This window comes from Chiloscyllium punctatum, chromosome 22 (genome assembly GCF_047496795.1).
Source record: "Chiloscyllium punctatum isolate Juve2018m chromosome 22, sChiPun1.3, whole genome shotgun sequence".
In the NCBI taxonomy this organism is placed as follows: Eukaryota; Metazoa; Chordata; class Chondrichthyes; order Orectolobiformes; family Hemiscylliidae; genus Chiloscyllium; species Chiloscyllium punctatum.
The window spans coordinates 13,564,016-13,580,229 of NC_092760.1; the positions used below are offsets into that span (position 1 = coordinate 13,564,016).

General features: G+C 43.1%; 1 protein-coding gene across 8 annotated transcripts in view; it reads left to right on the forward strand.

The window, feature by feature from the left end:
* prdm11 (PR domain containing 11) overlaps positions 1-16,214 on the forward strand; it is a 185,331-nt gene that overhangs the window by 111,663 nt on the left and 57,454 nt on the right. For 3 of the 8 annotated variants that reach the window (XM_072591829.1, XM_072591830.1, XM_072591828.1), the window contains exon 9: positions 7,466-8,430. The exons of the other annotated variants lie outside the window; for them this stretch is intronic. In XM_072591829.1, the coding sequence (XP_072447930.1) occupies positions 7,466-8,430 (965 nt within the window). The remainder of the gene's footprint in view (positions 1-7,465; positions 8,431-16,214) is intronic. 8 annotated transcript variants of the gene reach the window in all.

Sequence of the window (16,214 nt, forward strand, 5' to 3'; positions counted from 1 at the left end):
TATATTTCCAAGTCAGGATAGTGAGCAGCTAGGAGGGGAACTTGGTGGAACTCCCATGTATCTGTTGCCTTTATCATTCTAAATGGTAGTGGAAATTGGTTTCCAATTTAAGGAGCCTTGATGAATTTCTGCAGCACAACTTGTAGATACTAACTGTAGCTACTGAACATTGGTAATGAGTGAATGTTTGTGGGTGTTATGCCAATCAGATTGGCTGCTTTGCCCTGGATGGTTCAGCTTCGAGTGTAATTGGAGAAAGTATTGCATTACATTCCTGTCTTGTGCCTAGGAGATCGTGAACAGGCTTTGGGGTGTCAGAAGGTGAGATATTCAGATTTCCGAGCCTTTGACCTGTTCTTCTAGCCATAGTGTGGCTAATCTAGTTCAGTTTCTAGTCAATGGTAACCCACAAGATGTTAATATTAGGAATTCCAGCAACGGTAATGCCATTAAATGTCAAAGTGTGATGATTTGATTCTGTGTTAGTGGAGATGGTCATTGTCTTGCATTTGTATGGTGTGAATATTACTCGTTACTTGCCCAAATGCAGCAAGATCTGGACAATACCCAGACTTGGTTTGACATGTCCTGCTTCAGTAACTGAATAGTGATGAATATTCACTGTAATGTGTTGTCAACTTTCCAGGATTGGTCTGAGTCACTAGGAATTGAAGATCCCAGAGACAAAATACAGGCACATTGAAACAGTTTGTGTTTTTATTTTGTTTTCGTAATTTTATTTGAACATTCCTTTGTCAGTGAGATTCAGTCAACAGAAATTGCAAAGAAAAGAATTTTGAAAATGGGAGAGGTCTGTTCTTATTTTTGCTTTCCGACTGGGAAGCCATTGCGTCACCAAGGTTATGAGGATAGGTTGGGTAAAAAGCATTGAAGTGTGTGATCAGCCGTGATGCTGCTGAATGTCAGGGCAGGCCTATGGGGCTCAATGGCCTATTCCTCTTCTGAATTGCAAGGATGGGTGTGTTGGCTGACTAATTACAGAAGGTGTAAAGGGTGCCTGTCATGTGATGCTGCATACATTTTATAACAGATGGAAACCCTAGTTATATTAGAAGTACTCCTTTGGAATGACTGGAAGTTTATCACTAACATTGAGAAATATATTCAATTTGTATTCAAAAGCGGAAATTGCTGGAGAAGCTCACTGGGTCTGGCAGCATCTGCGAGGAGAGATCAGAGTTGGCGTTTCGGGTCCAGTGACTCTTCCTCAGAACTGATGGTAGCTAGCTCGGAAGGGTCACTGGACCCAAAGTGTTGACTTTGATTTCTCTTAAAAGAAGGAAGCATATGTAAGGTATAGACCAGATGGATCAAGTGAATCCTTAGAGTATAAAGGCAGTAGGAGTATTCTTAAGATGGAAATCAGGAGGGAAAAAGGGGACATGAGATAACTTTGGCAAATAGAATTAAGGAGAATCCAAAAGGTTTTTACAAATCCATTAAGGACAAAAGGGTAACTAGGGAGAGAATAGGGCCCCTCAAAGATCAGCAAGATGGCCTTTGTGTGGAGCTGCGAAAAATGGGGGCGATACTAAACGAGTATTTTGCATCAGTATTTACTGTGGAAAAGCATATAGAAGATATAGACTGTAGGGAAATAGATGATGACACCTTGCAAAATGTCCATATTAAAGAGGAGGAAGTGCTGGATGTCTTGAAACGCATAAAGGTGGATAAATTCCCAGGACCTGATTATCATAGAGTCATAGAGATGTACAGCATGGAAACAGACCCTTCGGTCCAACTCATCCATGCCGACCAGATATCCCAACCCAATATAGTCCCACCTGCCAGCACCCGGCGCATATCCCTCCAAACACTTCCTATTCATATACCCATCCAAATGCCTCTTAAATGTTGCAATTGTACCAGCCTCCACCACTTCCTCTGGCAGTTCATTCCATACACGTACCACCCTCTGCGTGAAAACATTGCCCCATAGGTCTCTCTTTTTTTATATATCTTTCCCCTCTCACCCTAAACCTATGCCCTCTACCCGTCCCCAGGGAAAAGACTGTCTATTTATCCTATCCATGCCCCTCATAGTTTTGTAAACCTCTATAAGGTCACCCCTCAGCCTCCGACACTCCAGGGAAAACAGCCCCAGCCTGTTCAGCCTCTCCCTGTAGCTCAGATCCTCCAACCCTGGCAACATCCTTGTAAATCTTTTCTGAACCCTTTCAAGTTTCACAACATCTTCCCAATAGGCAGGAGACCAGAATTGCATGGAATATTCCAACAGTGGCCTAACCAATGTCCTGTATAGCCGCAACGTGACCTCCCAACTCCTGTACTCAATACACTGACCAATAAAGGAAAGCACACCAAACTCCTCCTTCACTATCCTATCTACCTGCGACTCCACTTGTGTGTACCCTAGAATCTGTGGGAAGCTAGAGAAGTGTTTGCTGAGCCTCCTGCTGAGATATTTGTATCATCGCTTGTCACAGGTGAGGTGTCGGAAGACTGGAGGTTGGCTAACGTGGTGCCACTGTTTAAGAAGAGTGGTAAGGACAAACCAGGGAATTATAGACCAGTGAGTCTGACATCGGTGGTGGGCAAGTTGTACATGTATTTGGAAAGGCAAGGACTGATTAGGGATAGTCAACAAGGCTTTGTGCGTGGGAAATCAAGTCTCACAAACTTGATTGAGTTTTTTGAGGAAGTAACAAAGAATTGATGAGGGCAGAGTGATAGATGTGATATATATATGGACTTCAGTAAGGTGTTCGACAGGGTTCCCCATGGGAGAGTGGTTAGCAAGGTTAGATTGCATGGAACTGAAAATGTGTTACTGGAAAAGCGCAGCAGGTCAGGCAGCATCCAAGGAGCAGGAGAATCGATGTTTCGGGCATGAGCCCTTCTTCAGGAATGAGGAAAGTGTGTCCAGCAGGCTAAGATAAAAGGTAGGGAGGAGGGACTTGGAGAGCATTGGAAATACGATAGGTGGAAGGAGGTCAAGGTGAGGGTGATAGGCCAGAGTGGGGGTGGGGACGGAGAGGTCAGGAAGAAGATTGCAGGTTAGGAAGGCGGTGCTGAGTTCGAGGGATTTGACTGAGGCAAGGTCGGGGGAGGGGAAATGAAGAAACTGGAGAAATCTGAGTTCATCCCTTGTGGTTGGAGGGTTCCTAGGCGGAAGATGAGGCGTTCTTCCTCCAACCGTCATGTTGCTATGGTCTGGCGATGGAGGAGTCCAAGGACCTGCATGTCCTTGGTGGAGTGGGAGGGGGAGTTGAAGTGTTGAGCCATGGGGTGGTTGGGTTGGTTGGTCCGGGTGTCCCAGAGGTGTTCTCTGAAACGTTCCGCAAGTAGGCGGCCTGTCTCCCCAATATAGAGGAGGCCACATCGGGTGCAGCGGATGTAATAAATGATGTGTGTGGAGGTGCAGGTGAATTTGTGGCGGATATGGAAGGATCCATTGGGGCCTTGGAGGGAAGTAAAGGGGGGGGCGGGGGGAGGTGTGGGCGCAAGTTTTGCATTTCTTGCGATTGTAGGAGAAGGTGCTGGGAGTGGAGGTTGGGTTGGTGGGGGATGTGGACCTGACGAGGGAGTCACGGAGGGAGTGGTCTTCTCGAAACGCTGATAGGGGAGGGGAGGGAAATGTATCCCTGGTGGTGGGGTCCATTTGGAGGTGGCGGAAATGACGACGGATGATACAATGTATATGGAGGTTGTGGGGTTCTGTCCTGGTGGCGATTGGAGGGGCGGGGCTCAAGGGCAGAGGAGCGGGATGTGGAGGAGATGCGGTGGAGGGCATCGTCGATCACGTCTGGGGGGAAATTGCGGTCTTTGAAGAAGGAGGCCATCTGAGTTGTACGGTATTGGAACTGGTCCTCCGGGAAGCAGATGCGGTGGAGACGAAGGAATTGGGAATATGGGGTGGCATTTTTACAGGGGGCAGGGTGGGAGGAGGTGTAGTCTACGTAGCTGTGGGGAGTCCGCTGGTTTATAGTAAATGTCCGTGTTGATTCGGTCGCCCGAGATAGAAATGGAAAGGTCTAGGAAGGGGAGGGAGGAGTCTGAGATGGTCCAGGTGAATTTGAGGTCGGGGTGGAAGGTGTTGGTAAAGTGGATGAACTGTTCAAACTCCTCGTGGGAGCACGAGGCAGCGCCGATACAGTCATCAATGTTGCGGAGGAAAAGGTGGGGGGGGTGGTGTCAGTGTAGCTGCGGAAGATGGACTGTTCCACATATCCTACAAAGAGGCAGGCATAGCTGGGGCCCATGCAAGATTGTATGGAATACAGGGAGAACTAGTCATTTGGATACAGAACTGGCTCAAAGGTAGAAGACAGAGGGTGGTGGGGGAGGTTTGTTTTTCCAGACTGGAGGCCTGTGACCAGTGGAGTGCCACAAGGATCAGTGCTGGTCCTCTACTTTTTGTTATTTACATAAATGATTTGGATGCGAGCATAAGGGGTACAGTTAGTAAGTTTGCAGAGAAACCAAAATTGGAAGTGTAGTGGACAGCGAAGAAGGTTACCTCAGATTACAACATGATCTTGACCAGATGGGCCAATGGGCTGAGAAGTGGTAGATGAAGTTTAATTCGGGTAAATGCGAGGTGTTGCATTTTGGTAAAGCAAATCTTAGCAGGACTTTTACACTTAATGGTAAGGTCCTAGGGAGTGTTGCTGAACAAAGAGACCTTGGAGTGCAGGTTCATAGCTCTTAAGTGGAGTTGCAGGTAGATAGGATAGAGAAGGCGGCATATGGTATGCTTTCCTTTATCAGTCAGAGTATTGAGTACAGGGGTTGGGAGGTCATGTTGCAGCTGTACAGGACATTGGTTCGGCCACTGTTGGAATATTGCATGCAATTCTGGTCTCCTTCCTAATCGGAAAGATGTTGTGAAATGTGAAAGGGTTCAGAAAAGATTTACAAGGGTGTTGCCAGGGTTGGAGGATCTGATCTATAGGGAGAGGCTGAACAGGCTGGGGCTGTTTTCCCTGGAACGTTGGAGGCTGAGGGGTGACCTTTAGAGATTTATAAAATCATAGGGTAAATAGACAAAGTCTTTTTTCTGGGGCAGGGGAGCTCAGAACTAGAGGGCATAGGTTTAGGGTGAGAGGGAAAAGATATAAAAGAGACCTAAGGGGCAACTTTTTCACACAGATGGTAGTACGTGTATGGAATGGGCTGCCAGAGGAAGTGGTGGAGGCTGGTACAATTGCAACATTTAAGAGGCATTTGGATGGGTATATGAATAGGAGGGGTTTGAAGGGATATGGGCTGGATGCTGGCAGGTGGGACTATATTGGGTTGGGATATCTGGTTGGCATGGAAGGGTTGGACCGAAGGGTTTGTTTCCATGCTGTACCTCTTTGTGACTCTGTGTAGCCCAGCATCAGTCCATAGTATACTTATCTCCTTATTGATCTAAAGCAATCTTTTGGAAAAATATTTTTTCAGAGATTAAATTGAGGACATTCTAGATGTCTTTAATAACAAATGAAATATCCCAAGCACAGGTGCCTTGATCAGTTATATGTTTGATTAGATAAATTGAGGACATTCTAGATATCATTCATAAATAATGGAATATCACAAAAAAGGTGTTATTGAGTGTGATACAAGATAATGTGATCGACTAATTGTGCAAGAACTCTCATTATATCTAACACTACCTGAACAGTGACATGCTTAGTTAAATTGAAGCCACTTCAGGACTGATTTTACTTAGAAGATTAATTGTCAGACTGAGCAGATGGAGTTTCTCAGGAAAACAACTTTTTAATTGGTTGTGAGAAAGCTCCATTGTAGCTGGAGTGGGATTTCTTGTTTTTAGATGCCAGCTCCAAGAGTGGAATTTAATGCCCTACTAAAGTCAGATGATGGTTTTTGGGGCCATTTATTCAAGTGGGAGGATGGTGGGTGGGAACCTGTGGTCTTCCTACCTCTGCCCGATTAAGTGAAGAGTGGTTGTCTTGTGGGCAGCTATTTCATCTCCCTGCCTACCAAAGCCCATAAAGGACAATTAATACTCCCTAAAGGGTGTCATCCTGCCACCGTTTATTCACCCCAACAGCAGCAGGAGACTTGTCATATGGAATGCTTGAAAGAATTAGGCTTCTAGGTACGGACAGATACTCTGTTCATTCAAAGATACAGTGAATGAGTGAGGAATCCGTCCCTGGAAAGGGCAATTCATGTTCTAGCTGTTGTCTCGTGTCCTCTGCAACAAATTCCATCCAATAACTCTGTCCTGTCATTGTTCATCTGTGACTTGAGTGCCTTGCTGATCCTAGGATTCCTCACTGTGCATTTCTGGCAACTACTACAACTCCCCCTGTGGCATTACTTGCAGTGACTGCTCCTGACCTCTGATGAACTTGCAGCTCTCAAGAATGAGATTTCTGCCTCTGAGGTCCTTGATTCTGTGGAAGTTCAGCTCCTGGCTGGAGGCATTTAATACCTTGGGCCTTTGAGTGGAGGACATTAGGCTTTGGATGTCAGTTGAGCTGGTATGACCCTCATTGCCTTCATTAAGTATTTCCCCATTTTTTTTTGCAGTATGTATTACTGTACATCTTGAATGCTTTATCCTCTCACCAGGATTGAAACACAGTCTTATTATATGGATTATAGATCTATTGTGAATGACTGAACCTTAAACTCTTGAAAACAAATAATATCTTCTTATCATAAACCATTTAGTATTGTTAAGTGTAAGAACAGAAGAAATGTCTGATCTTATTTCCAAGTCAATTTTAGTAAACCCTAAATAAATCATCACCAATTAGAATGTACTACTTTCTAATTAGGTGACCTTCTAGTGCCATGCAGTTTAATCTGGAAATTATTACTTTGTTTTGTGAAATTACTTGTCATTGTTCTAGATGGTTCACTTCACCTTCATTAAAATAAAACTTAATAGTGTGCTTTTCATATCTGGAAGAAATGCAGGATACTACTTTTAGAAGGTTAATGTATTTGGTAAGATGGTTAATACATTATGCAATTTTTTTATTTGTACAGGAAAAGACAGGTTGAAGTGCTTAGTACTGTCAATAGATTCAAAGGAGAAACATGATTTTAGACTGAACTAATCCCACATGACTAAAGAAATTGTGCACCAGAAAGATAGGAAGCAAATGAATATAGAATAACGGATATTTTGCAAAGGTTAAGAGTTTGATGGGAGTTTTGGGGAGAGAGGAAACTATATTTTCCCCCTAAAAGTAATGGGAAGTTTCTTACGTGGCATTTTCTTTCTCTCTCTTTCAATATTTTTATTATTGTTTTTAAATACAGCCTATGTGTTCCAACAAAAGAGATACTGTCTACTCTGCACAAATAACTTCATGCAAATAATAAGTAATACTTAGAAAATTTAGCAGTCTATTTTTCAATGACTTGTTTATTATTGTATGACAATTTTTCATCAATTATTCCCTTGTAGTCATTGATTTTGATGCGATTAACTTGTGTTTTATTTTTTAAGTTCCTTCTGTGGCTACATTTGCCTTTCTGGAAAATCTTGTCCAGTACTACAGACTATATCTCTTGCAATCAGATGTTAGAGAAGAAGGAAGCACTCTGGTACCTGTGGTACCAGACCACCAACAACAACCTTTAAACGATAAAGTTCAACACCATTATTCTCAACATCATTCTCATCATGCACCAACTCAGCAACAGTATCAAACTCAGCATCCAGAAGAGCAACAACCAGTGGATCAGCAACATCCAGAATCTCAACAGACACAACAAAAGTGTTCAGAACCTGAGCTTAAGGTTGAACAATGTGATGAAACTCCAGAACAGCTTCATAACCAACAATATTACCCAGACCACCCAAATCATCAATATCAGCAGAAAACCATCTCAGAACAGCTCTGTGATGTACCACACAATAACAACCAACATCAACAGCTGCTTCCAATGAATTCAAACCAGTTGACACAACTCCAGCAACAGTCACCACATCAGTTAACTCTACAGCAACAATCGCCACAACAATTGCCACAACTCCACCAGCAGTCACCGCAACAATTGCCACAACTCCAACAGCTGTCGCCACATCAATTGCCACAACTACAACAGTCTCCAGATCAATTGCCACAACTCCAACAACAATCTCCAAATCAATTGTCACAACTCCAACAACAGTCACCACACCAATTACCTCAGAAGCAGCAGTCATCCCCTCACCAAATATCACAGTCCCAGCAACATCTACCCGACCAGAAGACGTTTTTGTGGCAGCAAGAAGACCTTCAGCCATTGCCATTAGCAGCACCATGTCCTCAACATCCACTTCATCGTCAGCTTCCACAGCACCAATATCCTTCACTACAAGAGCCACCACGCCTGCAACATAGGTTGCAACCTTCAACTTTTGAAGATATATGTCGCAATCTGAAAGCAGTAGCTACTCGTAAACGTATGCGACAGAGCCAGCCATCGGTAAGATTTATCTTTTTATATAAAATTCTTCTTTATTTGATTATCTGCATTCAAGTGAAAATAGCTAAATTGTATAATAATTATTTCTGCCAGTTTACCAAAAACACCAAAGTGAAGCAGATTTAGGAGACACAAGTATAATTTCTATTTGAATTCACAGAATAAAACTACTTTCCAGTCATGGGGGGTTAAACTACAAGAAAAGATGGCATGTTAAGTTATTAACTTGGCATGTTTGTGTACAGTTATGTGGGGTGTATTTATTTTTGAGTGAGTGATTGCAAGGTCTTGTAGAGAGTTCAGAGAACATTATTGGTAGAATGACAGGTGAGCAGCATGAAGGCTTAGTGCTTAGCAATGCTGCCTCATAGTGCCAGGGACCTGGGTTCCATTCCAGCCTCAGGCAACTCTGTATAGTTTGCAAATTCTGCGTGGGTTTCCTCCAGGTGCTCCAGTTTTCTTCTGCAGTCTAAAATAATGAAGGTTTGGTGGATTGACCATGCTAAATTGCCCTTAGTGTCTAGGGATGTGCAGGCTAGATGGATTAGCCATGGAAAATGCAGGTTACTGGAATAGGGTGGAGGGGTGGGTTTGGTCTTATGCTGTTCAGAAGGTTAGTGTGGACTCAATAAGCTGACTGGCCTGCTTCCACACTGTAGAGATTCTGTGATTCTATGCGGAGCACTGTTTGGTTGAAAAGTCAAGAGAAGCTAAGATTGTTCCTGTTAAGGCAGGAAAGGGAAAATTCAGTAAAACTGTTCATGGAGATCAAGAGGCAAAGCTTGCTAGTGAGTTAATAACACAGAACATAGATTTAAGATCATCAGCAAAAGAACCAGATGGATGTGAGAAATGTTATTATGTAGCAAATTATTATCATTCCAGTATTTATTGTTGAAAAGCTGGAGGCAGGTTGATAAAAGTAATCGAAAGTAAATTGCTGATATATCTAAAAAAGAAAGATGTTCAAGACTAGGAGGAAAGAACAGAGGAGTCAGACTAATGTTTTCAAAGGCCTGCTTTTGCAGAGTCCTGGAGACTCCAGGAACCTTCAAATGGCAAACAGGACCTAGATCTGAAGTTCTGCCTCCATTTCCAATGGTTCCTTCTTTCATCAGACCAGAACTTCCATATGTGGGAATACTGCATCTTGAATTATGCTGAGTTGAGTGTAAACAATATAATCTTTCATGGGCTAAAGCCCTTATCCTGCCATGTGGGAGTAATGAATCTTTAGAAAACTCATAATTGCTTCAGGCTCTCTGCCTTTATTCCTGATGAAGGGCTTTTGCCCGGAACGTCAATTTTACCGCTCCTCGGATGCTGCCTGAACTGCTGTGCTCTTCCAGCACCACTAATCTAGAATCTGGTTTCCAGCATCTGCAGTCATTGTTTTTACCTAGATAAGAATAACTGTCAAGTTGTTAATTTATTTAACTGACCAGCTCAGAAAAAGACCTTGTGCCTGTGAGATGTGAAAAAATCCATTTCAGCAGTTTCAGCAGCCATTTACTGGCTTAACCCTGAGACCCCAGGTGCTGTCATTACAGAATTATTGCCTATTTTCTATTTGCTATTTTCATCAGATTGTGGGGGGTGGGGGGAGAGGGAGAAGGATTTCTCTTCAATTGATTGACAGTTTCAAAAGTTTATTAAAGGATTAGCTGTCTTGGTGTGGCGATATGACCAGTCAGTTTTTTTGTAATAAGTAATTAAGCACTTACATAAGTGGGACTGTTTTTATTATCTTGTGAACAAAGACATTTTGAACTTTATTTCGTCTCAGCATGATTCCTGAGGTTTGCTCGTGGAGAAATCTGGATGTGTTGCTTTGAGGGGTAAAAGGCAAAAGTAGTGAGTCATGAATCAACATAGGGCCTAAAAGGGGCAATAGCAGTTCGGTGGAGAGGCATGAGCTTGCATATATGGACATGGAAGGTAGGTGGGGATGTGAGGTGGTTTGAGGGATCGCAGCTAGATGCTCTAATGTTTATGAAACCCTAGAGATGGAACGTGGCCTTTTGAACAGACTCCTTCGTCATCTGGCAGCATCTTTAGCTGCCTCCAATCTGCATCTATGGACTGCAGGCTCAACTCAGTCCTGCAACGTGGAACAAAGATTCTGCCATTTGGGACACTTCTTCCAGTAGTGAATGTAGCAAACATGAAAATTTCATTAACTCCCACTAGCCAACTTAGGAGTCAAAACTTAGGCTAAGTTATGATCGACTGAAAGTTTACTTCTGTGTTGTATGGTATAAATATCGTTTTTTCATTCATGAATATGACATTTGAAGACAAGTCTAGCAGTATGTATTGTCCATCCTTAATTGTCCTTGACAAAGTGTTGGAGGTATGCCCTCATGAACTGCTGGAATGTATATCTATTTTCAGACCAGATCCATGGTTGGGCTGATAATTGGCAAGTAACATTCAAGCCACACAAGTGACAGTCAATGACCATCTTCAACAAGAGAGGAACTAACTGTCACCCCCTGACATTTAATAGCATTATTATTGCTCCCCATCTTCCTCTTCCCCTTCGTGAGCTCCAGGATCCTGCCCCAGCCAAAAATCCCACAAGTCCCTTCAAGGGCAGCCATTGTCCTTCTCAGGTTCTTCTTGAACTCCTGGTGGTGACCCCTACTGAGCTCTGGTGTTTTCTGGAATGATTGAGCTACTTTTCAGTTGGGGCCAGCTACTGACGTCAGGACTTGCTTCTGCCAAGTGCTGGAAGTCCCATTACTATGATGTAATTTTTACTGTCTGCAGCGGCAGGCTTTCATATTACAAGTTGACTTCCGCCTTTCTTTCCCACTTATGAGGAGCAGTCGACAAGCACAAACTCCATGCTCTTGCAGGTACACCACTTCAGGTTAACAAGTTGAGAATTTCCACTTCAACCACCAAACTGGGCAGTGTATTCTAGACACCCACCAGCTTCTGATTAAATAGGTATTTTCTTACAGCCCCTCTAATCCTTCTACCAATCACCTGAAAACTGTGCCCCCTGATAATTGACATCCCCACGAGAAGGAACAAGTGTTCCCTGTCTAATCTGTGGAGGTCCCTCATAATTTTGAGCACCTCAATTAATTCACCTCTTGTCTCCTCTGTTCTAAGGAAAACAACCTTAGTCTGTCCAAACTTTCCTTGTTACTGCAGTTTTTAAGTCTTGGAAACATTCTTGTAAATCTCTTCTCTCTGCTGTCCAGAGCAATCATCACTTCATTAACGTGGTGACCAGAAACATACACATTTCCTGATGTAGTCTAACCAGTGTTTAATATAGTTCCAGCATTACATCCCTGCTTTTGTATTCTGTGCTTTGTCCAGTTAAAAAAAACTAATGAGGGACAATTTACTCTGGTCACAGTCACATACAGAGCAGTTTAAGACTTTGGTGAGGGCTATTCAGTACTGCAACAGAAACCTAATTGTAGCAAATTTCTCAGTTTCACCATCATCGAAGTGAAACCCTTTCCTTTTCTCAATAGGGGTGTAATATTTGCAGTCCTCAGTGTCTTAGGGGGACTAGAAGATTGTGTACAGAGTCAAAGTTTTGTTTGGAGCTCTCAACAATTTGTCTAAAGTTTCCTGCACAACTGCAAGTGTGTATTGATTCAATGGGTCTAGCCTGTGTGCAACCTACATTGGAAATTTTGCAGAGCTGCTGCAATTTCCCCCTTACTTTTGTATTCTATCTTTCTTCTGCCAGCAATGTTGGATCTATCACATCTAAATGGAATGCAGTAAGATGTCCATCCCCAATTGGTACCCAATCACACTAGAATTGTCTGATCGCCATCAGGCCTCATCTCCCACTGACTCCCTTCAAATTTCTGCTCTCACCTGCCAGCCAAACTGTGAATCTGTATGGCCTTGTGTGGGACTTCAGGGATATTTATTTAAATAAATCCATTCCATTAAAATCAACAGGCCTTGTTTTCCCTGAACTCTCTGGCTATGCCACCTCTGTCAGAATTGTGCATATTTTTCCCACCAGTTGTATCAATTTCCATTATGGAATCATATTTACAGAAAAGGTTGTTTGGTGCATCTAGACAACACTAATTCTTTTGTAAAATAATTTGAAACTAATCCAGCTGCCCTGCTGTCTTCTCAATGTCCTGAACATCCTTAAGAAATGGCTGCCTGTGTTGGATAGAGTAAAGACAGTGGGCCCCAATGACCTATTGGGTGTAGTGCTAAAGGTTTGCACTTTAGAATTGGCTGTGTTTCTAGCCAAGTTGTTCTAGTACAACTGCAACTCGAGCATCTACCCAACAAGGTGGATCGACCAGGCATGTCCCTGGCTATAAAGAGCAGTACAACTGCAATCTGGCCATTTATGCTGCATTTTGCTTACTCAAGAGCCATATTAAAATTATCACGAAATTAGTAGCAAGCAGTATTTATTCACCAATTAATTGTAAACGGATGCTTAGTTTGCAAAGGTCACACCATTCCAGAGCCCCTTACAGTTTTGGTTCAAAACTGGACAAAGGTGCTGAATTGCACCGGTGAGGTGAGAGTTGCTGTTCTTTGCATCAAGACAAAACTTGTTTGCATACAGTGTCAAGAAGACAGAGTTAAAATTGATTTAAATAGAAATTAAGTAGAAAACTTTCCACTAGATAATGGTTGTTGGAGGCCAACCAAATTGGCTCTGAACCGTGGCTACAGGAATTCTTCAGATATTGTCCTGAGTGCAAAAGTTTCATCAATGACTATCCTTCCATCATAAGAGCAGCAATGGAAAGTGTTCAGTGATGATTGCTCATGATTTGCAGCTCTTTAGAGCTGGAGCAGGACCTGGAGAAAGTGAGGACAGCAGATGCTGGAGATCAGAGTTGCAAAGTGTGGTGCTGGAGAAGCACAACACCTCAGGCAGCATCTGAGGAGCTGGAGGAATGACATTTTGGGCATAAGCCCTTCATCAGGACTGTTGGGGGGGCGGGGCATGCGGATGGACAGGTAGGACAGTTCAAAAGGGTAGTGCCGAATTGGAGGGTTGGATCTGGGATGAGGTGGGGCGAGAGGAGTTAAGAAAACTGGTGAAATACACGTTGATGTGGTATGGTTGGAGAGTCCCAAAGCAGAAGATGAGGCGTTCTTCCTGCAGGCGTCGGATGGCTAGGATCTGGCAGTGGAGGAGGCCCATGACTTGCATGTCCTTGGTGGAATGGGAGGGGGGGTTGAAGTGGTTGACCACAAAATGGTGGGGTTGTTTGGTGCGTGTGTCTCAGAGCAGGACTGGAAAACATTCAAGCTTGGGCTATGAAGTGGCAAGGAACATAAGAGCCACGCTACTGGCACATATTGACCTTTTTACTAAGACAGTGTCTAACTACTTCCTCTTACTATTCAATAAGATTACAGTCACTGGATTCACTGCTTTAACCGTCCTGCAGGCCAGCATTGATCAAAAACCTGATTGGGCCAGCTGTATAAGTACTATTGCAAAAAGCACAGATCAGAGGATATTCCCTTTATATAAAAGAAAATGGAGTATAAAATAGGGAGGTTTTGCGAAAGCTATACAAGGTACTATTCAGACCACATCTGGAATTCTGTGAATAGTTTTGGATCCCTTATTTTAGGAAAGATATACTGGTATTTGAGGCAGTCCACAGAAGATTCACGAGGCTGATACCAGGTTTGGAGCGCTGTCTTATGAAGAGAAGTTGAGAAGATTGAGCCTGTATTGTTGGAAAATAGAAGAATGAGAAGCAATCTTATTGAAACATACAAGATTGGATGGCATGGTGGCTCAGTGGTTAACACTACTGCTCCAGGGACCCGGATTCGATTCTAGCCTCAGGCGACTGTCTGTGTGGAGTTTGCACATTCTCTTGTGTGGGTTTCTTCCAGGTGATCTGGTTTCTTCCCAGAGTCCAAAGATGTGCAGGTCAGGTGAATTGGCTATGCTAAATTGCCCATAGTGTTCAGGGATGTGCAGGTTAGGAGCATTAGTCAAGGGGAAATGTAGGGTAGGGGTCTGGGTGGGTTACTCTTCGGAGGGTCTGTGGATTTGCTGGGCTGAAGGGCCTGTTTCCACTCTGTAGGGATTCTATTAAAAAAAATTTTTAAAGAATTCTTAGAGGACTTGATAGGGTAGGTGAGGAAAGTTTTTTTTTCTCCTTGTGGGACAGTCTAAGACCAGAGAACATAATCTCAGAATAAGAGGGTTGCACATTTAAGACAGAGATGAGGAATTTCTCCTCTCAAAGGGTTGTGAATCTGTGGAGTTCTTTACCGCAAAGGGCTATAGAAGCTGGGACATGAAGTACATTAAAGGCTGAGATAGACAGATTTTCAGTCAGTAAGGGAATCGAGGAATATGGAAAGTGAAATGAAGGAATATCAAATCAGCCATGATCTCTTTGAATGGCAGAGCAAACTTGATATGCTGAGTGGCCCACTCTGCTTTCATGTCTTATGATATTATGGTTTTCTCTGGTGAGTAACTCCACTTTTGACTACCTAGAACCTTTCTACCATCTACAAAATCAAAGTCAGATACATTGCAGAATAATTTCCCATTGCGTGGCTCACACAGCACTCAGAAAATTTGGTATCTTCCAAAATAAAATAATTATTTATTTAAAGGTAGAAGATGGAGGGTAGAGTGGAGGGTTGCCTTTCAGATTGCAGCAAGGATCAGTGCTGGGTTCACTGCTTTTCATCATTTATATGAATGATTTAGATGTGATCATAGCAGGTATGGTTAGAAAGTTTGCAAATGACACCAAAATTGGAAGTGTAGTGGACAACAAAGACGGTTACCTCTGAGTACAACAGGATCTTGATCAATGGGCCGAGAAGTGGCAGATGGAGTTTAATTTAGATAAATGTGAGGTAGGGTATTTTGGAAAAGCAAATCAGGACAGGACTTGTACACTTAATGGAAAGGTCCTGGGGAGTGTTGCTGAACAAAGAGACCTTGGATTGCAGGTTCATAATTCATTGAAAGTAGAGCTGCAGGTAGATAGGATAGTGAAGATGGTGTTTAGTATGCTTTCCTTTACTGGTTAGAGCACCAATTATACAAGAGGTTATGTTGCGGCTGTACAGAACATTTGTTAGGCCATTTTTGGAATATTGTGTGCAATTCTGGAAAGATGTGAAACTTGAAAGGGTTTAGAAAGGACTTACAAGAATGTTGCCAGGATTGAAGGGTTTGAGCTAAAGGGAGAGGTTGAATAGGCTGGGGCTATTTTCCCTCGAATGTCAGAGGCTGAGGGGTGACCTTATAGAGGTTTATTAAAATCATAAGGGGCATGGATAGTGTAAGTGGAGGAGTCCAGAACTAGAGGGCATAGGTTTAGGGTGAGGGGGAAGAATCGAAAAGGGATGTATGGGCAGATTTTTTCATACAGACAGCGATGCATGTGTAGAATGAGCTACCAGAGGAAGTGGTGAAGGCTGGTATAATTACAGGATTTAAAAGGCATCTGGATGGGTATATGATTAGGAAGGGTTTAGAGGGATATGGGCCAAGTGTTGGTAAATGGGGCTAGATTAATTTTGGATATCTGGTCGGCATGGGCGAGTTGGACCATCTGTGCTCTCCATCTCGATGACCCTACTCCAATTCTTTGTATGCCAATTTAGCTGCTGGTTGTGGTCAACTGTCAAATGGTTCCCTAATCATGAGATAATGTTTGAAGTGAGCAATTCAGAGTGGATCCTTTGGACACTATCCCACACTGGGAAAAGGAGTACATAAAATGGCAGTCACACAAAGAACTTGCAGACAACCTTTTATCATGCACATCATA